The sequence below is a fragment of the Budorcas taxicolor genome, chromosome 11, assembly GCF_023091745.1.
Source record: "Budorcas taxicolor isolate Tak-1 chromosome 11, Takin1.1, whole genome shotgun sequence".
NCBI lineage: Eukaryota > Metazoa > Chordata > Mammalia > Artiodactyla > Bovidae > Budorcas > Budorcas taxicolor.
The window spans coordinates 70,048,517-70,073,824 of record NC_068920.1 but is presented as its reverse complement, the minus strand read 5'-3'; the positions used below and the strand labels follow the sequence as shown (position 1 = coordinate 70,073,824).

The 25,308-nt window shown below is 53.3% G+C and overlaps 1 protein-coding gene across 5 annotated transcripts in view; it reads right to left on the bottom strand.

Moving 5' to 3' along the window:
• Positions 1 to 7,982: 7,982 nt before the first annotated feature.
• The window catches only part of DCTN1 (dynactin subunit 1), a 29,741-nt gene continuing 12,415 nt past the window's right edge, over positions 7,983 to 25,308 (bottom strand). For 2 of the 5 annotated variants that reach the window (XM_052649609.1, XM_052649606.1), the window contains exons 2-30: positions 24,957 to 25,202; positions 24,598 to 24,676; positions 24,364 to 24,398; positions 21,345 to 21,362; positions 19,920 to 19,940; positions 18,447 to 18,638; positions 17,901 to 18,098; positions 17,551 to 17,755; positions 17,396 to 17,474; positions 17,140 to 17,299; positions 16,926 to 17,030; positions 16,567 to 16,758; positions 16,360 to 16,476; positions 15,961 to 16,113; positions 15,202 to 15,362; positions 14,928 to 15,096; positions 14,604 to 14,672; positions 14,304 to 14,366; positions 14,044 to 14,193; positions 13,719 to 13,880; positions 13,500 to 13,631; positions 13,166 to 13,291; positions 12,791 to 12,933; positions 12,372 to 12,538; positions 10,077 to 10,210; positions 9,790 to 9,982; positions 9,485 to 9,564; positions 8,869 to 8,958; positions 7,983 to 8,462 (exon numbers count right to left, since the gene is read on the bottom strand). In XM_052649609.1, coding sequence (XP_052505569.1) covers positions 8,325 to 8,462; positions 8,869 to 8,958; positions 9,485 to 9,564; positions 9,790 to 9,982; positions 10,077 to 10,210; positions 12,372 to 12,538; positions 12,791 to 12,933; positions 13,166 to 13,291; positions 13,500 to 13,631; positions 13,719 to 13,880; positions 14,044 to 14,193; positions 14,304 to 14,366; positions 14,604 to 14,672; positions 14,928 to 15,096; positions 15,202 to 15,362; positions 15,961 to 16,113; positions 16,360 to 16,476; positions 16,567 to 16,758; positions 16,926 to 17,030; positions 17,140 to 17,299; positions 17,396 to 17,474; positions 17,551 to 17,755; positions 17,901 to 18,098; positions 18,447 to 18,638; positions 19,920 to 19,940; positions 21,345 to 21,362; positions 24,364 to 24,398; positions 24,598 to 24,676; positions 24,957 to 25,184 — 3,759 coding nt within the window. In that variant the 5' untranslated portion in view covers positions 25,185 to 25,202 and the 3' untranslated portion in view covers positions 7,983 to 8,324. Of the gene's footprint in view, positions 8,463 to 8,868; positions 8,959 to 9,484; positions 9,565 to 9,789; positions 9,983 to 10,076; positions 10,211 to 12,371; positions 12,539 to 12,790; positions 12,934 to 13,165; positions 13,292 to 13,499; positions 13,632 to 13,718; positions 13,881 to 14,043; positions 14,194 to 14,303; positions 14,367 to 14,603; positions 14,673 to 14,927; positions 15,097 to 15,201; positions 15,363 to 15,960; positions 16,114 to 16,359; positions 16,477 to 16,566; positions 16,759 to 16,925; positions 17,031 to 17,139; positions 17,300 to 17,395; positions 17,475 to 17,550; positions 17,756 to 17,900; positions 18,099 to 18,446; positions 18,639 to 19,919; positions 19,941 to 21,344; positions 21,375 to 24,363; positions 24,399 to 24,597; positions 24,677 to 24,956; positions 25,203 to 25,308 lie in introns of those variants that run through there. The other 3 variants (XM_052649607.1, XM_052649608.1, XM_052649610.1) reach the window with 3 other exon arrangements.

Below are 25,308 nucleotides of genomic sequence, written 5' to 3'. Positions count from 1 at the left end.
CCTTCTCTTTTTGCCTTGAATTTTTCCCTTCATCAGGGTCTTTTCCGATGAGTCGGCTCTTCACATCAGGTGGCCAGAGTATTAGGAGTTTCAGCTTCAGCATCAGTCCTTCCAATGAATATTCAGGGTTGATTTCTGTTATGATTGACAGGTTTGATCTCCTTGCAGTCAAACGGACTCTCAAGAGTCTTCCTCAGTACCAAAATTTGAAAACGTCAATTCTTTGGCGCTCAGCCTATTTATGGTCCAACTCTCACATCTGTAAATGATTACTATAAAAACCATTGCTTTGACTATATGGACCTCTGTCAAAAAAGTAATGTCTGTGCTTTTAATATGCTGTCTAGGTCTGCCATAGCTTTTCTTCCAAGGAGAAAGCCTCTTTTAATTTCATGGCTGCGGTCTCCACCTGCAGTGATTTTGGAGCCCAAGACAAAAGGCCAGAGAACTAGCTTGCTCTCTTTCTGCCATGTAAGAATACAAGTCAGCCACCTGTAACCAAAAGAGCACTCTCTCCAGAACCTGACCATGCTAGCACCCTGATCTCAGACTTCCAGCCTCCAGAACTGTGAGAAATCAGTGTTGGTTGTTCATAAGCAGCCCAGTTTGTGGTATTTTGTTATAGCAGTCCAAGCTAATACAGATGTTTACACTCTGAATGAAAGAAATCCGTATATTTCGTTTCAAAACATATTCTCTCTCCTTGACTTCCATCTTCAATCTCTTCCTAACACCACTGGCCCTTTTTCTTTTTTTTCATTGTACTCCCCCTCTGGCATCTCTATTCTTGCAAAGCCATAGCAGGACATCTTTAAGTTAATGTTTTACATAGAAAATACTAAAAGGAAAATCTCTACCTTCACTAGTGACTAAGTATTGAGAACCTATGTTCTCAGTCCTCCTCCATATTACGTTCTTTGTATTCTGGGATGCTAACATTCAATATATTTGAATTGTTGACATATTGAAAATAAAGTTTAAGATAATTCATATCTATATATGTTATATTGGTATGATAATAGCAGTTTAGAATATGGAACTCAAGAGACAACTATTTTATATATATATATAGTTATAAATAGTATAGCATATACTATTTACATAATATGAAAATGAAAGTCACTCAATTGTGTCCAACTCTGTGACCCCATGGACTACACAGTCCATGGAATTCTCCAGGCCAGAATATTGGAGTGGGTAGCCTTTCCCTTCCCCAGGGGATCTTCCCAACCAAGGGATCGAACTCAGGGATCAAACCCAGGTCTCCCACATTGCAGGCGGATTCTTTACCAGCTGAGCCATAAGGGAAGCCCAAGAATACTGGAGTGGGTAGCCTGTCCTTTCTCCAGCGGATCTTCCCTACTCAGGAATCGAACCAGGGTCTCCTGAATTGCAGGCGGATTCTTTACCTACTGAGCTATCAGGGAAACCCATTTATATAATATATATATATATATATATATATATATATATATATATACAGTATATTATCTTTTTCTTGAAACTTATCCAAATACACATACTATAAAACAAAACTTTAAGACAGTCAGGGAAATCTGAACACTGGATATTTGATGAAATTTTTTTTTAGGTGCAATACTGGTATTGTAGTTTTTCTTAAGTATCTTTTAGGGATACTAAAATACTTTTGGATGAAATGATAAACTGTCTGGGATTTGCTTCAAAATAATCTGGGGGCAGAGGTGAGTGAAGAGCCTCATGGAGGAAACAGGATCACTACACTGTACTTCTTTTCATCTTTATGCTAAAATTTCCCACAATATCAAGTAAGAAAACACAGAGAGACAGACATATATCTACTCGGACACCAGTTACTTGAGTGAGATGAGTCCAGGTCTCACTCCCAAACTCCCCGGCCTTCTGCAGAGAAATGGAGGCCAAACGTCCTAGGCCCCAGTTCTGAGCACCTCAGCAAGAGGGGCCGTCTGCCCCTGGGAGCGGCACTGCTGGTTTCAGCTGGCTCGTGTGGGAGAGATGAAGGAAGCCCGAGTGAAAGGACATGCGTCCCTGCACACACAGAGGCGGAGAGGGCAGCACGGAGGTTAACGTCCACAGGGAAGCAGGAGGGGCCGCTCACCCTCAGATGCCATGTCCTCTTGGTGTTCCAGGCCTACTGGACGGGGTTCAAGGAATTCAGCGCCACGAAGCTTCCCCAGGGACGTGCCCGGGTGCGGCAGCGCTCGGGCTCCGGGCTCACTCTCAGCCTCTGGACCCTGGCCTACTCTCTGTGATTAGCCAGCAGAGACTCGGCTCTCTGTACTGCCTCCACTCCCGCTTCTCGCTGCAGGATAGCTCAGAAGATGGCAACAAAGCAGGTAAATTCAAACTGAGGTGAGGTAGGAGTACCACAAACATTTAACGCTTCCCCAGCCTTGGCTAAGAGTAGGAGGCAACAGTGCCTGGATGGTAGAAAGAGGATGGCAATTGCTCACGGAAACAAGTCAAAAACTGGGGCCCTGGGGACTGCCTGGCCTTTGGAATCCAAAATATGATTATTTGTGTCACAAGTATATGTCTGGGGAATGTGGCTGCTTATATTTCATTTCCTTTTCATTTGCTCAGTATCAGCCTCCCCCAGTATCACTTTTTATTGAATATCTGTGTCAAACATGTTATCTCAGTTAATCTTTCCCCAAAGGCTACCTGAAGAAAAAAACATCACCTGAGGAAGGTACTATCAGCCTCATATTATAGATACAGAAACTGAGGCTGAAAAGTTAAGCAACTTCCCTGAGTTCATACAGCTTGTAAGTGGAAGAGCTGGGACACAAGCCTTATATAACTTCATTAAGTTGTCTCTACCTTGGGGAAGGTAATGTTGACCCTGGAAATCTGCCCAAGGTCCCCAAAAAGAGAGGGGCTCCTAGGAGACAAACTTGAGACTGTATTCTCCTATCACAGCTCTAGGCAGTTCTAGGTTTAGATGGATCAGAGGAGGCTGTTGCCATGCTCTGCACAATCCTTGGTGCAGAGTGCCTCACAAAGCCTCCCTACCCACCATTACATCCTATCCCAGGTCCCAGAAATCTCTTGGGATCCATGAGCAGCTCCCATCATCACCTGCAGACAACCATGCTTGCGTCAGCTGTCTGCCAACCCCCTGGCCGCCCAGCTTGAACCTCTGAGTATCGGGCACAGCAGCGCATACACATTGCTCTCCCCTTTCTCACCACCACAAACCAGTTTCTTTTCCCTCTCTGCCATCAGTAGAGGGAGCTCCGGCCAGCTCACCAGGCATCTCAGAATCAGATGCTACTTTCTTTCTGAACCCAAGCCCATTGACCTCAGCCACCAGAAACTATCAGCACTCTCTCTCTCCCCCTTGGCCCTGTGACACCTGCTCTGGGGCCTCTTGTCCAGCGGGTGACCCTGGGCCTCTGCTGTGGGTTAACTCTCAGAACTGCCCAGGGCTCCACCCTCCTCCTGCCCTGGCCTCTCTCCTCAGGTGATTTGCAGCTTCACCTGATCCCCGGGCCTCTGCCTTGATCAAGTCCTATTGGCCAGTGCCCTTCTGTTCGCCTCGCCACTTTGGGACCTACATGCGATGCCATGCTGCAGGGCGTGGGATCTGGCTTTTCTGGTGGTCAGCTAACACAATCCCAGCAAATGACGGGGAGCAAACACCCAACGGGGCAAACCTGGATCAATGAAGGACAGGAGACAGAACAGAGAGGAGGCTGAGCTAGCTCTCCACCTCCCCATCACCCCAAATATAGTGTTTCTGCATTGTCTATCCAGAGACCACACACGGACAAGAGGCCAGTTGTGTATTGGTGAAGCAGTGGCCAACTCGTTAAAACACAGCTTTTGCTTCCTTCACCTTCCCTGCCTAGCTTTCCTCAACCTCACTTCTTGGGTACTGGATCTATCAATAAAGCACCAGCACTTCAGCTCTGCCTCAGGTTCAGTGTTCTAAGTAACCTGAATTAAAACAATACACCTCATCCCAATCATGCCTTCAGCCACCACTAACACACTCCCACCTCATTCCCCAAACTGCATCTGCAATCCAGACTTCTCTGCTGAGCTCTATACCCAGCTGGATCCAACCACAATGGACATCTCTACTAGGACACTCTCGCAGGCACCCCAAACTCATTTCTAAAATGAAAGCACAGTGCTCCTTCACGAGCATGTGCCCGTCTCCTGTGCTTTGGGGGAGGCAGAGATGAAAGACACTTTAAAAGAACTCTCAGTCTGGCTAAAGGGGGAGACAGATGGCCTAACTCACAATTAGTATGAAAGAGAAGCTTACTGGCATAAAGGAATGCCAAAGGATCATGTACTAAAAAACAGGAGGCCTGCTGTGGGCCACTCTTGCACGCATTAACTCTTTCAGCCTTCACCACAGCCCTGTAAGGTATTGCTATTTTTATTTTGCAGTTGAGAAAGCAGACCAAGAGATGAGAAATCTTGACAATGTCACAAAACAACTAAATCCAAACACACCTGAAAAAAAAAAAAAAAAAGGTTCTAGGTTTTTGCTGCTCCAGAAGAGGAGCACCTAAGAGGTTACTGGGATTGGTGTTTTTCTAAGATAGCAAAGCCATAACTGTCTTAATAAATGACCAAGATGTCAGCTAAGATGGGGTGGGGTGGGGGCAGAGAGGTAGGAAGAAAGAAAGGAGGTGACTGGCATTCTGGGCAGTGGGAAGAGGCCTGAGAATCACAGGGTGACCGAGCAACTGCAGGGCACTAATGCTAGACTGTAAGGCACCAAAGAGGCTGGAGAGGTGGGCAGGGTCCAAAGCACGGATGCGCCATTCCAGTGAATTTAAATTTTAACCTCTATAGACACTTGGAGGAACCATTTCAGGATTTAAACAGAGAATGACATGGCCCAGGGTGTATTTTGGAAAGGTGTCCCTCAGGCATCTATGAGAACTGAGTGAGAGAGGAAATGGAGGTGGGAGAACCATTTTAAAGACTGCTGAAATACCCACAGCAAGAAAATTACACAGCAAGTTAGCCGTAAAGGGGGTGGGGAAAAGTGAACAGATTTGAGAGACAGTAATGAAAGAAAAACTGAACTGAGTAACTAAATTAGCTCAGGTGCCGGGAGCCAGCTCGGGAGATCCCACCATGACAAGGTCATGTGGAGAGGCCTGATGGGCAAGGCGAGTCAAGCCTCAGAGTTCCCCCTGGAATTTCCTGAGCATGTACCCCAAAAACCAGAATCTGCCTGCCTTATTGTACTGTGCTTTTCCACTCTTCTGACACACTCTGGAAAAAGTCAACTCAGGGCTTCTGTCTTCTGCATCTGAAAGGAATGTTTCAGGTCAAACCCCCTCTGATAACTCTCTAGCCTGCCTACAGGACTCTTACAGCTGCGCATGTGAATTGTTCACAGTCTCCCAAAAGTGAGAGGCACAGGAAGCTTAAAACATCCTAGGAACGCAGGGGCTTCCGAGGTGTCAAGATCATTAGAAAAAGACTGATTAAGCGTTTCATTGTCAAGCCAATACTTGCTGCCAAATTTTCATATCTTTTATTTGTTGATATAGTTGGTATATAGAAAAAACAAGTAGCAACATTAGATCTTTGAGTTAAGCAACTTCTTTGTTATAACCCACTGCACCTTTGTTCTACAGAGATGTAACTTTAGTGCTTTAAGGAGATGCAGATTAAAGAAAAACACTTCAGGGGAAACGAGATTAACATTCATTAAGGAAGAGAGCCAAAAAGTGTTAGCAAGCCTCTTGGCCAGAAGATAATGTAAATCACCTGAAACCTTTTGTATAGGAAAAGATATACAGAAAGGGTCAGGACTGCTGCCCCTGCATGACTCTGTATCTTCCATTATGTAAAATTTAGGGTATATAAACACCTTTTAAATAATAAAGTTGGAGGGGTTTTTGCACAAGCCTGGCCTCCCCCATGTCGATGCTTTCTCTTGCTCCCTCTCCCTCCCTCTCCTTTTCAGGCTGATCCCTTGGAACGCGGAGGCTCACCGAGTCTACTTACTTGCCCGGGCTTCTGAGACCCACGCGAGAGGGAGCCCAAGGTGGCACCCTCCGCTATTCAAGCGGGCGCCTGTGGCCCAACGTAGACGGTGCAAGTTCCTTGTCTGGAACTTTATTGGTTTTCCACGTCAACCAAGTTATTCAGCCTCTTTGCTCCACTCATTTTCCTACTACACTATTTTTTCCTAATCTAATCTTTTATTTCTAATTAAATAAATCTCTCCTCGCCGACTCCGTCCCCCTTCAAATTTCTCTAGATCCACCGGGGCTGGACACCGGCAGTCAGGAGGGTGGAAAAGACCTCAGACGCCCTGGTGTGTGCCTTGTCGTACACAGGACACGGAGATGATTTCCATTTTAGAGATAGGTACACACAGGCAACTGAATGAATCTAAGTGTGGCATTCGGAGAGCAGTAATGGTAAGAAACCACCTCCAAGGAAAAAGGACAGAACAAGAAAGACCGGCCCTCTTCTCGTGCCCCCAGGAGTTGCCTAGTCTTGGCCCTTGGAATCTTAGCCACCGAGGGGAAGGCAGGTCAGCCAATTAGGTAGACAGGACAGGAACACAATCCAATCCCAGGGAAAGAACAGTGTGGTCTGCAACTTCCTCAGCACTGGAGCAGCCCAGTGTGGAGAGGTGAGGTAAAAACTCTGTGATACCAAAACACAGCCACCCTTTTCAACCAGTTCTAGAAGAATTAAGCCCAAACACCCCAAGGTATCCCTTGTATAAAAAGAATTATACTCGATGCATCTAGAATGGTATCAGCTACGTGTAATCACTGAGAGTACTGAGGAAAGTCACACAAATCATTTTCTCTTGAACCCCAGTTGACAGAAGCTAAGGTACAGAGCAGGTATCAAACACGGTATTCCACTGGCCTCCCCAGAGGGTGCACTACTGGGGACGTGCCCACCTGGAGCCCCTGTCCCGTTTGATCCTTCCCCACGAGGCAGAGGGTGTGACACAGCTGGGGCTGCTCCTAAGCACCAAGGGGGCCTCCATCCACCTGGGTCAGAGGCGTCCAGCAGCCTAGGCAGGGTGTCTCCAAGGAGGGAATAGAGAGAGTGGGAGGGAATTCCCTGGCAGTCCAGGAGCTAGGGGGCTGTGCTCCCATTACAGGCAGTGCAGGTGTGCAGTGCAGCCGGAAAAAAAGAGTATCAAGAAACTGAACTAAACTGGGGCTAAGCTCTAAAATGCCAAGGCACTGCTCATTGGCCTAACGGGCCCCAAATCTGAGCCAAAGCCCATGTGTGCTAAGTCTCTTCAGTCCGACTCTATAAAACCCTACAGACTATAGCCTGCCAGGTTCCTCTGTCCATGGGGATTTGCCAGACAAGAATACTGGAGTGGGTAGCCACGCCCTCCTCCAGGGCATCTTCCCGACCCAGGTGTCGAACCCACGTCTCTTATATCTCCTGCATTGGCATGTGGGTTCTTTACCACAAGCACCACCTGAACCAAAGCCCAGAAATGTGCAAACTTTTTCAAAGGAACTCCCCAGGTGATCTTAATTTGTAGTGGGCCTTGGGAGCAGCTTTAGTAATATCTATTCTTTCTTACCAGTCTAGACTTTGGTCTTCCATTGCTCAGTAAACGTTGCCTCTGAGAGGCCTCAGGTCTTACAGGGAGACTGCCAGCGCCTCAGAAAGTTGGCTGGAGTGGCCATCATACCATCAGCCAAGCCCCAAACACTGCTGGCCTGAAGAGCAGTGACAGATTCAGAGAACAGAGGCGGGGCTTCAGAGGCGGCACACTCCCCATCCTCCTAATTCCACTAAATGAGCTCAGGAGCCAAGCCCTTGGTCGAGCCCTTTCCCCCTGCTCAGAGAAACTTAACTGCACACAAATTTGAGGGACAGAGCATTCCACTGGTCATGAAAGAGGGAGATCTTCAAATCTGGCACAGCCAGAGCCTTCTCAGCATCCCTTCTCCTCCACTCCTGCTCTGAGTCAAGTGGCCCAATCCCCACTCCCAACATCACACAGACAACACTGAAGCAGAAGTGGCTTTAATCAAGGAGTGAAGTCCTCAGTCGGAGAGACCTCATTCAACCTTTGGTTGCGGGGTCTCAACCTACCTACCCCCTAGAGCCCCTGAAGCTCCTCAGGAAGAAGGGAGCAACTGAACAGCGAACTTTGGCAGAGGCCAGGGACGGGAAACAGGGGAACCCGGGTCAAGGGGCCGGGGCAGGGCGCCAAAGGTGGGCGTGGAGCCGAGTGGGGCAGGAACAGCTTACGCACGCAGTCCTCCCGGGGGGCTGCCCGGTGGCTAGGCATGAGGAGGAGCAGCTCCAGGAGGGCTGCGGGCAGGAGCGGGCAGTGAAGGAAGAAGCATTCAGGAGATGAGGCGGTCGTGGAGCTGGTGCAGCTGCTCCTGGGTGAGCACCAGCCGGTGTCGCTGCCCAAGGCCAGCTGCGCACGAGAAGGTCACTTTGCCCATGTACACAGTGTCATCCTGCTGTTCTTCCTTGGCCTGGGAATTGGGAAGGGACAGAGGCCGCCAGGTCAGGGGCTCACTTGAGCTGTGTGCAACTGACAAGGTCCCTGAGCACCCAGACCCTGGGAGACGGGGGCTTTGAGGCTCCTAGGCTATAATGACCACACTTTCCAAATCAGAATTGAGGCCATAGTCTGACAAGGGAGTTTTGAGTCTCTCCTGGTGCCAGAAATCACAGATGATGTTTAACTGCTAAAATACTGGAATTTCGGAAAGCATTGCAAGCACTGTTAAGTTACTTGCAAGTTAAGACTTGGCCAGGTGACTCAAGAAATTCAGTCGTTGGATCTGAGACCTCCAGAAGCCTCTTCAAATTCTGGAGGAGAGGGCAAGGACTCACCTGAGCCTTCACTGCCCACCTCCTCCCCATGCTCCCTCTTACCCTGAGGAAGGCTGATGAAGGGAAGGTGGCAAAGTCAGTGGGAACCGTGGCTCCAGGGCGCTGAGATACAGTCTCCTTAAGAACCTCATCCTGGCAGATGGGGGAACAGGAGTCATTTAGGGGACCCTCCACAGGTTAGCCCAGTATCTCCCTGGCTTCACAGGAATACTAATACCAAGGACAGGGACCCAGTTCTCTTTTATCACCATACCTTTGCTCTCAACTCCAATCCCATCCCTACCCAACATCCTTACTTTATAGATACTAAACCTTCAGGGTTAATCTCAGGTTCTGTAACTTCTGGGAAGCCATTCTCAACCATTCTACTCTGCAGTGATCTCAGCTCTGACAGAGCTGCACTACACTGAAGATGATCCTAGCTCAACCCGTTCTGTTGGTAAGAATCTCTCTTCTATTGAGAGAATCTGTTTGGGAGTGAACTCCCAAGGCAGGAACCCCGTCTTCCCTCCCACCTCCTTTGCAACGTGTCACCTAGTACAGGGCTGGACCCCTAGGAACCCCGGGGGTCCTGGTGCAAATGACCATGCTAGGGCCTCCAGCACAGAATGCTCTGAAGTGTGCACTCCTCGGTGAGCAAAGACAGGTCTAAACTAACCTTGAGCTTCTCAATGGTGTCGCTTAGGGACTTGAGCTGAGCCACCTGCTCCAGGAGCTGGGCCGATGGGCTCTTGGCAGCTGTGGGGAGAGAAGGCCAGTGAGGCCCGCCAAGGCGCAGGCAGGCAGCTTGACTAGTGACCCTTCATCCAGTCCAGCTGCCTGCCTCAAGCACACTGAACACTGAGGCCAAAGAACAGGGCTAGGAAGAGCTTCTCCGGCGTGGGACGTGCCGAGGCGGGGACTACATCCCTGGGGCAGGGGCAGGGGCTGTGGTTCTCGTCTCAGGAGGGGGTAGGTCCATACCAGGGTTGGAGCGAGTGATGTCCACTACGTGTGTGCGTGCGCTCAACTGATTCAGTGTCTCCAGCAGCTGGTTGGTCTTACGATACAGCGCTCCAGCAGCCAGCTCACTGCCAGGGCCCTCGTGGGGTGGGAGAGAGAGTTTGGCCACGTGCAGAGGGGGCAGGGCTGCTAAGGATGCCTTCATCTGGGCTCCCTGTGAGCAAAGAGGGAAGAAGAGTGGTGGTAAGAAGTGACGGACAGCCCTACCATCACCAGTGAGGCACTTCCCCTCCCTGTGACCTCCTCACCTTGAGGGTGCTGTTCTCGTGCTGGAGCTGGGAGATGTGCAGCCTCATGGCAGAGATCTGCTGAAGCAGCAGTGGAGAGTCCTTCACCAGCCCTGGGCCTGGCACAGACCCCGGAGCCTGCCCAGGGGCGCCTCCTATGGGGACCACAACGAATGCCATGAGCCCCAGGTGGGAAGGGTTGAAGATGGGTTCCATTCCTACCCATCCCCCTTCCTTATCCCCTGCGACCTCCAGTCTTGATTGCTCCCAAGGGGGCAGTCTCGCCCTGCTCCCCCAGCCCCAATTCCCATCAACCCTGTTAACCCCCCAGCAGGTTGGCTCTCTACCTCGCTGCTGTTCTTCTGCGCTCAAGACAGCCCATGGGGGAGCAGGAAAAGAGGAGAGAGGAATTAGACGGTATGGCGGTGAGGGGGACACACCAGAAGAATCCTGCTCATGCAGGAAAACGTTTTTCCTCATCACCATACCTTCTCTAACAAAATCCTGCCTTTACGTTCGGGGAAAGAGCAAATATGTGTGAAAGAAAGATAGAAAAGGGCAGTCAGGCCATGATACAAGCTGCAACATGTGAGGAGGAGTGGCAGCGGCAGGGAGCACTGGAGCAAACACTTGAGGCACAAGGCTGTCCCTGCCCTACACTCCATCTCCCAGAAGGGCAGGTGGACCGCTCCCAAGACCCTGATACGCCTGCACCCTTTTAGTGCTCCCCACTGGCAAAACTTAACTGAGCATGAAGACACACACCCGTTTCTTCAGGTTCCCTATTGCTCTGAGACAAAAGTCACCCTTTCTTGGTGCAAAGTTTCAGAAATTAAAAACCGCTATTTGGGGCTTCCCTGGTGGCTCAGTGACGAAGAATCCACCTGCCAATGCAGGAGACATGGGTTCGATCCCTGGTCCGGGAAGATCCCACGTGCTGCAGAGCAGCTAAGTCCGTGAGCCCTAACAACTGGTCTGTGCTCTGGAGCCTGCAAAATGCAACTACTGAGCCCACGTATTGCAACCAGTGAAGCCTGCGTGCCCTAGAGCCCATGCTGCACAACAAGAGAAGCCACTGCAATGAGAAGCCTGTGCCCTGCAAAGAAGAGTAGCTCCCGCTCACTAGAGAGAGTCTGCAGCAACAAAGACCAAGCATAGCTGAAAATAAGTAAGTAAGCAAAATTATTAAAAAAAAAAAAAAGAACCAGTATTTGTTTAAAGAGCCTATGCTAGGATTCCCTTGGTGGTCCAGTGATTGAGAATCCGCCTTCCAGTGCAGGAAATGCATGTTTAATTCCTTGTCAAAGAACAAAGATCCCGCATGCAGCAAAGCTACTGAACCTACACACTGCAACTAGAGGAGTCTGTCTATTGCACAAAGACCTAGTGCAACTGAAAAAAAAAAAAAAAAGCCTACGCTAAAACCACACAATATGGTAATTCTGTCCCATTCCAAGGAACACAGAACCATCTGACTCACAGGAGTCCAAAGACAAGAAGATACTTGGTGACTTTTCAGAGTCAAGCAGCACCAGTGATGGGGGCTTTGACGAGGACAAGACCCTAGGTGAGGCCAACTGACAAGACAAGCACAGCAGGGGAGTTCTAGAGATCCTGCAGGTTTAATTCCATTTCAAGGAGTTTGTCTTCTGCAGGTGAGCAGGGGAAGTAAGAAACTAAAGAGCGAACAAAAACCATACTACATAGTAGATGAGAACCAAGACAGCAGTGGCCACCTCGTCAGGAAACGGGAAGGCCTGGAAGCCGGAAAACCTCCAGGCAAGGAGCCCTGACCACACTAAGAGAGCAGGCAAAGGTCAGAACAGAAGCCCCAAGTGGAAGTGGGAGAATTCAGCACTGGAAGAGAGGACCATACTATAGCGTGAAGCGACGTGAACTCTGGGGAAAATGCAGTGGCCCTGCAGAGGAAGAGTCAAGAGCAGCACCAGGCACCACTGGATATCACAGCAGGTGCCCCGGTCTGCTGCAGGCTGATGACCTCCTGGAATACAGGGTGGGGACAGAAAGGCCAGACAGCAGACCCAGGAGGGAGAGCTACTGGAATTCTGAGTTTCACTGACACCTTGGTGAGGCCCCACGGCCCCACCTTGGCCAAAGGAACTCTGCACACATCTTCAGAAGAAGTAAAAACTTGGTGACAGTTGCCACAGAGTGAAACTGGGCAAGCGTGTTTCTGGCTCAGCAACCAGCTGTGGGCAGAGTGGGGTAGGGGAGAAAAGTCAAACTGAGACCAAGGACAGGAGTGGGGACATTCAATCTCCTCTGGGCTGGTGCTGCCTGCTCCACGGCACTCACCCCCAGCAATGCCAGAGACCAGGGTGGCAATACCCGAGGGAGGGGGCCCCCGGAGCCCCTCAATCGTGCGCTTGGACTGGCTGTTCAATCGCTGCTTTAACTCTGCCTTCTCTGCCTCCAGCTGGTCGATGTCAGCCTGAAGTGCATCCATGGTCTCCTCAAACTCTCTGTGAAAGAGAACCTGGGCTTGGGCAGTGTCCCCTCCCCAACAGCCCCGCCCCCATTTCTCGGTTGCGACAGGTCCTGAGGGCAGGGGCAGAAGAGGCTCAGATCGGGATGAGACAATGGTGCTGTCAGCTGGGAAGGAGATGGCCTCTGTGCCCCTGGGGAGGCTCACTCCAAGAGGGCCTGGTTTAGGAGGCAGGGAGCTGCTTGCAGGAGGGAGGGTGGAGTGAACAGGGGCCGGGGAGGTGCCTGACTTCTCCTTCTTCCGCAGCAGCGTCTGGGTCTCCTCCAGCCGAGTCTGGACTTTCTCAATGCGCTCATCAGCATCCTTGGCAGCACTGTCCAGCTTCTTCTCCAGGAGGCTCAGCCGCACATTGGCCTCACTGAGCTCTTCCCCCTGGACGAGGATGGAGCGTGTCCAGTTGCCTTACACTTCCCATGACCGCCCCCAACCCGAGACCTGGGACAGACCATGAGACAGCAAGCTCCCACAAGAACTCCCACTGATCACAGGTGCCACATCTTCCCCTCAGTCCTCAACCCCTCTCAGTTACAATCAACACTCACTGCCTCCCTGTGCCCCCTGCTATTTCCTGGCCTTTCAGATCCTGAGCCTCCCCTATTCTCACCTTGATCTTCAGTGACTTCTTCAGCTCTTTAATAACTGTCTCTCGATCCTCAAGCTTCAAACCCAGGCCTTCAGCATCCATGATCTCTGCACGAAGAGCTGCAGCCCGCAGCTCAACTGGGGGAGGCTAATGGGCAGAGGGAGGGGCACAGGGCAGGGTTATCAAGGCTCTCCTTTCAGAGGGATCCAGTCAAACAGAAAATCTTCCTCCTTGCCTTTTAAGCAAGAGGAAGGTGCTCTCCAAATTCCTGCCTCCCAGCCCTCCCACACTGAGTAGCAGCTCCCCAAGCCCTGCTCCTCCTGGCTCCTGCAGTTCCCTCCAAGCAGCTACCCACCTTGCTAGGGGGCCGCTCGGCATCGTACTCTCCCTCCTGCATGGCTGTGGCCAACTTGTTCATAGTGCTGATGAGGAGGCTGCATGACTGACGCAGACACTCATAGGGGTTGCTGGAGGGGGTCCCGTAGATCTGCAGGTGTCAACGGCAGTAGTGAAAACCCCACACTGGCCACCTGACTCTCCCATCACCACCTTCTGCCCAGTCAAGCCAGCCCACCTGCTCGCTTGCTTTGAAAGCCAGCTCCTCCAGGGCAGCCACAGGCAATCCCTCGTTCTCTGCCAGTGGGGCAATGAGCTGGGCAGCAGCTGCTGCCACCTCCTGCAGCACTGCCACCACCCACGTCAAATGCTTTCTGCAGTCGAGGAGTGTGTCGGACACCTGTGCAATGGGCCGGAGTCAGGAGCCCCACTCTGGGCTCAACACCACAGCGCCCAGCTACCTCAGAACCATTCCTGCCCCCTGACCGGATCCAGGTCTCGACATGCTGCGCCCCTCCTGGTTCTGCTCAGTTTCCTTCCCGTCCCCCTGCACAGCCCTACACCTGTGGTCCAAAGGCCAGTGCAGCCGGGATCCCAGGCGCATCCGTCCCTGGCATCCGCCGCCGGATCTTCTTGCAGAACTGCCGGGTATCACTGCACGAAGTTTCCAGGTCCCGGAGCAGGAGGGCAATATCTGAAGCCTCCTGCCCACCCTACTCAGAACAGGAGACAGATGGGAAGCCAAGTCAGAATTAGGGCTGGGGGCAAGGAGGTGGGGACTCCGAAGGAAGAGGAACTCCAACAGATCTGGTTGTGCTCTCACCTGCAAGAAGGCCCGTAGCCGTCCCACCTCCACACTCATGCAGTCCAGGGCACTCTGGGTAAACTGTGAAGACAGAAGCAGGTGGCTGTCAGCCTCCAACGGGGCCCTTCTGCCCCATTAACATCTCTAAAAGAAGTCTCCACCCTTTGCGGACCCCATCCATAAGTGAGCTCTCTGGCTTCCCTGATCTGGCCTTAGTGACCCTGTTCCAGTCTTATGTGACACCCTTTGAGGGTGTGATCTGATGTCTTTCATTTCCTATCTCTATAAGGGGCTCAACCATTGGCCCAAACACCTCACCTTAATGTGGTCAGCCAGCTGCATGGTACTGTCCTCAGGTTGTTCAGCAAGGTGGATGCTGTATAGATGCTGAGGAGGGATGGCAAATGAACAGTCTTTAGGCCTTGGAGGAACACAGCATTCTTCCCAAACTTCAGTTTGAGCCCCAGTTATCAAGGGACTCCAGAGGTATGAAAGAATCCAAAACCCTCAAGGAGCTGCATCCTAAGGTGAGTTCATCTGAGTTTCACGCCTTCAGCCTGGGACATACAACCTTGGCTACACTGGCAACAGCCCCAGAAGAAACCCTCCCTCCTGTGCTAAGCCTCAATTCTCGCCCCAGACCTGGTAGTACTTGATGGCCTTGGTGAGAGGCTCTACGTTGACAGTCTCATCCAGCTGATCCTTGTGCAGCAGCTCAATGAGGAAGTCCAAGGAGCGTTCGTGGGCACTCATCTCAGGGTAGAGGCTGCCTACCTTCTTATACACGTCCACACTGCACTGAGAGAGGGCACTGGAGACCAGAGGAGGGCCCTGTGAGGCCAGAGTCTACAAGGCAACCTCAGTTCCAGCCAACCTGGGACCCATGGCCCTGCTGTGGAGGCCAGGGATCACTTACTGCTCGTAACGATGGAGTGTGGCCTGCAGCAAACTCAGTGAATACACCAGCCCAGCAGCAAAGCTGAGCTGCTCCCCTGCAGCGCCTCGAAGTCCTGGCCGCTCTGAACAGCTCTCACTTAGTTCAAACTTTTCCTGGGCCTGCTTCCGGATTAGCTCTGCCTGTGGGAAGCAGCACCAGAGACATGGGGCTCAGAGCAGAGGATGGAGAACACAGACTCAGGACTATAGAGAGCTGAGCAACTATGTGGAGGGCATGAAGACACAGGAGAGAAAGCAGCAACAGCTCTTAGATGGGCAGGGAGTCGCACGTGGGCAAAGGGTGATGTGACTGCTGGTGCTGATGAAGATTCGGATGTGGGCTAACAGGGCAGCAGGACCAGTGGGACCAGCTCCTTCCCACCTTAAAGCTGCTGCTCCCACTGCCTTTCCAACTAGAGCGTGATCCGGACAGTTGTCCCCCCACGAACTCCAGTCATCTTCTGGGTCTCACCTCAAATGGTACTCCTTCAGTAATAGCCCACTGTCTCCATCAGCTCCCCAGCTGTGCTCTCTCCCAGACACTACCTCCACTTCACACCCTGCATCTCCCCTTCATAAAACGTCATCTGTAACATACATCTGTCTGTGATTCTGCGTCCCTGTACATCATAAACCCTGAGAGCAGGACAATGACTGCCACCTTTCCTTGGCATCCCCAGTGCCTGGCTCACGGCCAGCTCAGCAGACCCCTGCTGGGAAAGTGGCCGACAGACCGTACCTTGCAAATGAGTCGAGGCATGAGCAGCAGCACCAGGACGCAGTCGTGGTCCCCGCCCGGCCGAAGGAAGCTGTCGGGCATGAAGGCTGTCAGCAGGCCCATGTGCCGGTTGGCCTGGACCACCTCCATCTGCCTCAACTCCATCTCAATTGCCTGCGAGGGAGACAGGGGGGTGGGCTCTCAGCTAGGCTGCGGAGACCCTCCTGACCTCCATGCCACGTTCCAATGTGTCTCCTGCTTCTAGGACAGGCCCAGGCCAGGAGTCTTCCAAACCACCGCACAAAGCACTCCCAACTCCAGGAACCTGAAGGCCAGAACCCCGCAGTGGATCAGCCCATGGCCACACCCAGGCTGGGGTCTCCAACACCCACCCCTCTCCAGCTCACCCACTTTCCTGACCTTAGCATGAGCCTTAGTCTCGGCAAACTTGATCTTGAAGTCAAAAGTCTCTGGAGGTGGCTGCTGCTGCCTCTCCACAGACGCTTCCTGCTGGTTTGTCAGTGCCCGATTCACGTCCTGGGAGCAAGGATGGGCGACAAGACACAGCTGAGCCCCGGGGGGAGCCCCAGGGCAATCGTGGGCAGGGAGCAGTGGGTGTGCAGGCACCTGCAGGTGGGCAGTCAGCTGGCGGTACTTCTTGATGGTCTGCTGATAGTCTGCGACTGTCTCCTGGGCCGCTTCCACACGCTTCTGGGCGTCCCGTACCTGGGCACCCGCCATATCTAGCTGCTCCCGCAGCTCCAGTTCCGTCTCACGGGCGTTCTCCTGCAGTTCATCGTTCATTTCATTTATTGCTTCCTGGGAGACCACAAGGTAGTTGGGGCAAAGAAAAGTCAGAGTCAGGGTGGGTGCACTCACCACACACCCTACTCAAAGATCAGGGATCACGTCAACCCCTCTCACGGCAAGTCTCTTCCAAATACCCTCCATCAAGGTTGTAAGTCAGCAGTCTGCTCTTCTCTTACCAAGTCCCCCACCGTCTCCTTCAATTTGCGCACTTTCTCTTCCAGATCCAGGTTCCGGTCTGTCAGCGTCTCTACCATCTCCTCAGCCCCCAGAGCAGCATCCACCTGTGTCAGACAGAGCAAACAAGGAGAAGGACTGAACGGTGCCAAGACAGAGGAGACATCGGAAGGCGAGCATCGCAGTGCTCTGGGCAAGCGGCTGGGCTGCTCAGACCTGCTCCTTGAGCTCATCAATGGTGCGCTCTGCCTGGCTCAGCTCCTCCTGCAGACGCTCCCGCTGTTGCCTCACAACTTCCAGCTCTTGGTTCTTCTTTTCCATGAGCTTCTGGAGTTTCACGTGCTCCTGCTTCTCTGAGGAAGAAAGATCCCGCATTCTGTGGGAAAATGGCAAGAGAGAAGGAGAAAGACCAGGTATCAAGTCACTCAGATCTGGAGGCAGGCGAGTGAGCCTGTCAGTGAGAGGGCCCTACCTCACGAGGGCGTCCTTTAAGCGGGCATTCTGCTCCTCAAGCTGCTTGAGTTGGTAACTGGATGCGGCACCATCTGAGCCTGGGGAAGACCATTCATACTTTCAGTCAGGGGTCCAACCCCATCACTTGGCCCCCGGCACCTCCTGGCCCCTTACCCTTCTCTTCAATCTCAGCTTTGAGGATTTCCAAGTCGGTAGTGAGCTCTTCCACACGCTCCCGCAGCACCTCGGCCTCCTGCTGCAGAGACTCAGCCCGTTCTTCGGCCATCTCCTTGTCCAGCGTGGCCATCTCGATGGCATCGGCAGTGTCAGCCATCTCCTCCATGTAGCGTTCCTTTGCCTCTAGGGCCTCCTTGGCTTCCTGAAGAGAAGTGGAGGGTGGGGGTACAATCACAGAGACGCCTCATGTACCTTTTCACAGGATAGTCCAGGCTCCAGTTCCAGCTTCCAGTACGCCTCCTCAGGCCCCATGCCTCCCCAGACTCCCTCTTCACCCCAAGTCCCACCTTCCGAGCCTCCTTGAGGCGCCGCTGCAGGTCTGCCTGCTGCTCCTGCATTTTGCTTTTCCATTCCTGCACCTGCTCCAGCTGGATCTTGTGTTTCTCCAGCTCTTTCAGTTTTGCCTTGTCTTCTGCACGTTTCAGCCGCAGGGTCTCCAGCTTCTCCTCCAGGTCCCGCACCTGGGCCCTCAGCCCCTCCTCTTCCTGCAAAGGAGAGACCCTTCAGTCCGTGCATAGCCTTCCCGCTTTTCCCCATCAAGACTGAGCTGCAGAGGAAGGACAGGCATGTGTGCAGATATCACTCCAGGTCCAGGGCCAAAGCAAGTGGCATACAAGTATCTGTGAAGAGCCCACTCCCTATGGAGTAAGTGTGGAAGAAGGGCAGAGGCGACAGGGTGGCTTAGTCAGTAATGGGATACTTATATGCTGGGACCCCACCCTTCTAATCCAAGGTTCTGGGTCTCCCCCAACCCGGGAAACTTCTAAGACCCTGTCAGGGGTCACAGGCCCCTTTGTGTCTTGGTTCTTCTTTGCTCCAAACCCAGAGCTTACCTTAGAGGGGGAAGGAAGTGGGAGTGCTGCTCCAGGAGAGGTGAGGGCCGGCGTGGGGATGATGGGTGCTGCCAGCGGAGTCTGAGCTGGGGTGCTGGGCTCACTGCTGCTCAGCTCACCTGCTGATGCTGAGCCAGAGGGGCCCAGGGAACCACTGGCCCCGGCTACCCCAGTGCTGGCTGGGCGGGTGGGCTATTCCGAGAGGGCAGGGGCAGACCAGAGAAAGTGCAGGGGACGGGGTGGTGAAAGAGAGTGAGACAGAATACGGGCATACAGTGAAGGAAGTGACAGAAGGAAAAAGGCAAAGAGGATCACAGGACAGAGAGAACAGAGAAGCAGTTGAAGGGCAGAGGGAAAGCGCCACAGTCAGAGGCAGTGACAAAGGGCCGGGCGGGATTTGGGTGGGGGGATGGCGGGGGAGGGAGGGACGGAAGAAGACATACGATTACCGGACTCCTCCCTTGGCACTGACCCCACATTCCTCCAAGGTCTAGCACTACCCTGCTAGGGCAGAAGTCCCCATTCCCTTGACCATTCCTTTTGTGACCCACTTGTAATCACTGTAGCAGCTTCTTAACACTCCCAGCGCTACTGTTGCTCTGGGCCTGTACCCACCTCCCCCAGAGGGAACAAGCGCCTCAGGGTCATTCCCAGAGAGAAAGAACAGACTGAGCTCTAATTTTCACGTTCCCAGAGAAGGCTGGGCTAAAACTGGGGGTCCTGGGCTCTACACTTTGATAAACCATCAAGCTCATCTTCCTCCCCCTGGTCTATTTCAGGGGATCCTGCAAGTAAGAGGGCCAGGGTGAAAGTTGTAATCCTTGGCTCTCCTCTGAAACAAGGTCCGTACCGCCAACCCATCTGTCACCTCCCTCCTCTAAGACAGAGGGGCTCTAATCAGGTGACTGTACCCGGGTCCCTGTGGAGCTGAGGTGCTAGAGCAGACAGGCCTGCCCAGTGCTCCTCCCTGTAGCGCTGAGCCCTAAAGCCCTCCCAGTGGGCTGACACCCAGAGACCACATGCTATCCACGGACGTCCCCACCCAAGGCCTTTCACAGACACACCCACCTCCGTAGCCCCTGACATTTACGTTCCAAGTTCTTGTTCACATTTCTTCTAATTCCCTGCCCCTTCGCCAGCAACACACACACACGCACACACCCGCCAAAAGCCGGTCAAAAGTGGCTGAAAGAAGATGCCCCTCTTCAAGAAAGTCTGCCTTGGCTAACCACAACCACTCTCATTTCTCTTCTACACTCAAGCTGCTGGCTCAGACATGCTCCTAAGAGCTGGAAGTCACTTTCCCAGGAGGGGCCTGTCCTTACCCTCAGAACCCTCACTCCCCTTAAGGGAACCCAGGACACACTGTGACCAACTTACACTTGCTCATACAAAAGGCCACATACATGCACACGCCTAAGAAATCTGTGTCCACTCAGCAGTGGCTGGTACAGAGGCCTGTTTTTTCCTCACCTTGGGCCGCCGAGTTGTAGTCTGGACAGGCAACAGGAGCCAGAGGAGGAGTAGTCAGGAAAGAAAGGGTAATGGCAGAAAGACAGACAGCAGAAGGGACAGCAATGAGAGCAGAAGCAGCAGACACGAGGCTCCAGTCAGCAGTCCCTCCCTCCTCCCCAACCCGGCCCTCCTTCCCGTGCCCTCCTTCCCGTGAGTCACCTTGATCCTACTCCAGGATGGAACTCCTATCTCCCACTGGTTCCTTCTCCCACTTTTGTCCTACCCTTGTAGGCCTCACCCCTTCGGACACCCTGGAAATGATGTCCCCGTCTCCCAGGCTGAGCCACAGGAGACCAAAGCCAGCAGCTGGTAGAGAGGGTCTCCAGAGGCCAGAGAGGAGTCCTCCCACAACCACCTCTCCCACTCCAGCCCAGAGCCCCGCCCATCCACCACTCCCAAGGACTTTCCCAGGTCAGCCCCTTCCTTAGAGTGCTAGATTCCACACAGGACTCCTGAGAAATACCACGTGACAAGAATGATAATACAAGCCTAGCAGTGATATGAAACCAGCTAGGGGAGATCAGGTCCCCAAGGGAGCACAGTGCGGCCATACGCCCCACCCCCACCCCCTTCCCCGGGACCAGTTCCTGCAGCAGTCCCCATCCCCATGGCAGAGGGCTCAGGTGTCACAACCATGAATACTGCATTAGCCAGAAGCCCAGAGCTCAGCACAGTGACCCCACCCGGCTGCAAGAAAGGAGGTGGGGGTAGGCAGCAGCATAGGAAACTACTGCCCTACACCAGATCGCAGATCAGCCACCCCGGACTATTGCAAAGGGATAGACAGGTGATTAACTCCAACTCCCAAACAGTATTCTTGATACCCAGGGGCTCAGAGCTCTGGCAAACACAAGACTTGGCCTGGGCCCTTCTAGGTCTCCCAGGGAGACCAATCCCCACCTCTACTACCCTGGGCTAAGCCTCCATAACTGTGTGTCACAAACTGTTCTAGAGAAAGCCCCTGATACGGACCCCAGTCGGGGAGGGATGCTAGTATGGCAACCAAGTGTCATTCTAGCAAAGGCTGAGTGAGGTAGGCCTGTTAGAGGCACAAAGACATCTGGACCTGCTTCCCCAGATTCTCTCCTAGGAAACACATCCAGAGCCAGTTTGCAGCAAAAGATGCCTGAAGCTCAAGCTGGTGAGGCCACTGGGTACAAGGCCTAAAGCACAGATTCAGAGCCAAGAGCAGGAAGGCTAGGGAGCAAACGCCCAGGGTGTGGGGCATGGCAGTGACACACACTCTCCCTGCCCCCCGCCTTCATCCCCATCCTCGTCCCCCAACCAGATAGAGCAAGTGGAGCAGCCCCCACCCCCACCCCAGCGCCCGCTGCCACCATCACGCTGGCAACCTGGCAGCAGGACCAGAGCAAGCAAGAGTACCTTTCGGGCTGTCGGTGCCTGTCTCATCATTGCAGAAAACCAAAGAAAGCCAGGAGAGGAAAGAGGAGGAAGGACAGGCCAAGGGAGGGAGGGAAAGAGACCGAACAGAGGGAAAGGCGGCGGAGACAGGAGATTAGTGTATCAAATCCCAACAATGCAGCCTCAGCTCCCCGGCCCGGCAGCTCCCCAGCTGGCGAACGGCGGCAGCTCAGATGCAGAAGCCCCCACCGGTGCACGGTGGGGTCGGCCAGCTCCGGCAGGCACCGGAGAGGCACTCGGGAGGCCCCCGGCCTAGTTCGCCAGCTTAGGCTGACGGCAGCCTCAGTGGCCGCCGCACCAGCTCCACCTGACGTCATGCACCCACCCTCCTCTGCTCCACGAGGGGTGGAGCCACTGCTCCTCAGTCACCTAGCAACCACCAGGCTCTGATGGCTCCTCCTCCTCCTCCTCCTGACTGGACCAAGTCCTCTGCTAAACCCGCCCTGCTTCCTCCTCCAAAGAACAGGTTCTGGCTGGCTCCTCCCTCTCCCGCATCCCCAAGGATTTGCTCAAAGAAATTGGGCTGGGGGCTGTCCCATTTCTGTGATGACCTCTCTGGAACCAGGGTATCACTGCACAGGGACATGGGACCTCACTGCTTCATCAGGCCTCTCTCATACTCACACTCCCCTCAGTCTACAACCCCGTCAACTCTACTTCTGTCTCTTATACACACTGATGATACCCTGCTGGTGGCTCATCAGGCGCGCGCACACACCCAGCACTCCTGCGACGGCTCTGCGGGGCACACTAAGAAACCCGGAGAACATTCCATCTGGGCAGTAGCAGCTCTAATGACAGCAGCTGGCTCCCTTCCCAACTCTCCCTGGGCTGTGGGCAGGTTAGAGCCTGCCTCTACAGAGCTTCCAGAAAGGACTGGGCACCTTCCAGAGACAGCTGGGCCCCCTCTTCCACCCTGCCCCTCAAAGTCCCTTCTTTTGTTCTGTGCTAGCTCCCTGTTTCCTGTGTTAAGTGATGCTCTGCGAGAGCAGCACTGGAGAGAAAGAACCAGGGAAGGACTCGACAACTTGACCGTGAGCCCAGGAGGTGCTGCACCCCAGCGCAGGCAGCCTACTAGGCTTTGCCACACTTCCCTAGTCAGCCGGATCTGGGCACGGCTCACATCCCACCCATGGTCAGATCAGACTGCAGCCAGAACCCCTCCATAGACAGTAGACTGCAGGTCCATGCTCTTCTCTATTTGGGGTCTGATGCAAGATGGGAGCCCCAACCAGGAGCCAATAATCAAGGGAAGAAGCCAAGTTCCTGGAATGGGCCCAGCGTCCTTTAGAGAATTATCTTCCTTCGTATACCCCCATCCCCTCCCAAGCCAGGGCCCCAAAGCAAGGACCATCATGTCGTCTCTTCCAAGGCAAGACTCCAAAGTGAGGACCCATCACCAACCAGAAATCAAAACAGAGAAGTTTCACTCTCCCCTCCCACTGCCCCAGTCTAACAGCTCTCCATGCAGAGTCAGAAGGTCCTGACACAGACGGGTAACACAGAAATCACACAACTTCATACACACAGCACAGCACACACAGGCCAGACAGGCACATGCAGGTCGGAGGTGGCTCGGGCACAGCCCGAAGGCATGAGCTGGTGTGAGGAAGTGGGCATGGCAGCAACTTCAGACTGGAAGAGTCTCAGGGGTGGCAGCCCCGCTCCACCGATGGCTGATGGAAGGCTGTAAGGTGCGGGAGGCAGGCCCCGGGCACACCACCAGAGGAAGGAAGAGGCGGGGAAAGAAGGACGGAGCAGAGCAAAGGTGTGCATTCTGGCCACAGCACCAGAAGCAGGCCCCACTCAGGCTCTCAGCTCAGCACTGCTCTTCCTGTGCTCGGCTCCCTGACCTCCCACCTACTTAGCTAACCTCCTCACCTCCACACCCCCAGTCTCTCCTCCAGGCTAAGTGAGAATCCACTGTAACCCAGTCAATGCTCTCTTCCATGCTGCTCTATTTACAGTCAAATGCTTGGAGTCTCTGACTAGAAGTCCTGAGGCGATGGGCAGAGTGTGAGGAGGAGTGGGGTTCGTCCCTAACGCGATCTGGGCCTGGACACTGAGCCTGATATCCTCGCACCCCTCAAAGGAACTCTGAAAGCCAAGGCTGCCATTTCCTCTGGCCATCCCAGCCCCAAGGTCACACATACATGCATGAAGCAGCCCAAGGACATGCAAGACAGCTGGGGAGGGGGCTCATGGCCCTCACCCACCCAGGCACAAATAGTAAACACACCACCTTCTTAGGCTTCAGTCCCCGCTGCATGAGGAGTTGGAAAGGGCAGAGTTAGAGAACAGACTTAAACAACACACTGTGCTAGCTGGTCAGACATCTTGGGTGTAGGTATTAAGACCAACAGGCAAACACCGGTATGGGAGGAACAGGTCACTGTCAAGGCCAGGGTAAGTGAGATGAGGCCTCCCTCAAGATCAGCTTCCAGGAGGTCCACACCCTGCCCAGAGGAGCTGGAGAGCTGGGAGCCCCACCTCACACACCCTGTGCAGGGCAGCGGAGGGGAGCTGCAGTGGGCCCTCTACATACAACCTGAAAAGATGGCAGAGGGCCCAGCTCCTTTCCACTTACTTGTGAACCAGAGAGCACCTTCCTCCTCCAGTTTTTACCTTACCCCCTACCCTACATCCATCAGATGACGGCAGCCTCAGGTACCAAAAGGTAGGAAGTTGGCAACAACACTACTAGGGGCAGACCGGTCCTCCCTTTCACCCCCAGCCTCAGTTCCAACAGATCCAGAGCTTCTGGGCGTTGGTAGCTTTTCCCTGCTAGCACCTTTACACCTAAAGCGGCAACTCACACCCAGAAAAGTTTCCTTCTCAGAGAGGATGGACCCTGGAAAGGCTAACTCAGTTCACTGCCTCGGGCAGAAGCAGCAGACGAGTAAGACCTAGTATGGGCCTCCCTCCTTTCTCTTCTCCCTCTGTCCTCCATTACTCCCCACTCCCATCCTTGACTACTTACCAGTTTGCTGGTCTTTGGATTTGAGTCAGCTCCCTCTGTAGAATGCAAACAGAAACAAAGCATGCGTTTGTGTGGAGGGACAGGAGCAGAGAACGTCATGGCAGGGTAGGCAAGACGGAACAACAGAATATGGTGGTGACAGAAAGTCTCAGGATGCACTGCGGCCCCCTGTTCTGGGGAGAAGTCCTGGGGACTCCTGCGTGTGAGGGGGGAGCTTAAGTGGGTGGTTGTTACCTCTTCTGAGGACCTTTGAGGCAGAGGAATCAGGTGTCTCTGGTGAAGTAGTATCCGCTCCATCTTCAAATACCTGGATCTGAGGCCACAGAATAGACTCAGTATAGCTAGATCAAGGCTGGAGGTAATATGGGCCCCTCTTCAGGCCCTAAGCAAGCCTAGAATACAGGGCAGATTCCCTAAGCAAAGCTCTCGATCTTCCCTCCCTCGTTACCTCCCACTCTCCCAACCAGAGACTCAGGCTCATGCCCAGGAAAAGAGAACACCAACACACCAGCTGCACATGCAACAGCGCGTGTATACACACACACACACACACACACACACACACACACACACACACAGCAGGAAGTGAGTACCTGGGATTGGCGCACAAAGATGCCATGTCCTTCATCGCAAGTGAAGTACTTCCTGCCTTGGACGGTTCCATCATTCTTGCCTTTTGCTTCATCCAGGATCACACCTACCCATTTGCCAGTAGCAAAGAGTGTGGCTCCAACATAGGCCACGGTGCCACGGTGGCCTTTTCCAATCACCTCCACACGGGAGCCCACTCGCAGGGGCCGGGCACTTGCCTCAGCACTCATTCTGCTGCCACTGGGAGTCTGAAAGACACACGCAAACATACACAGTTAAGAGCCTCAAGTTAAGGGTGTCATCCTAATATAAAAGAGAGGCCCCAGTCAGCATCCTGGCCTGAAAAAGGACCAG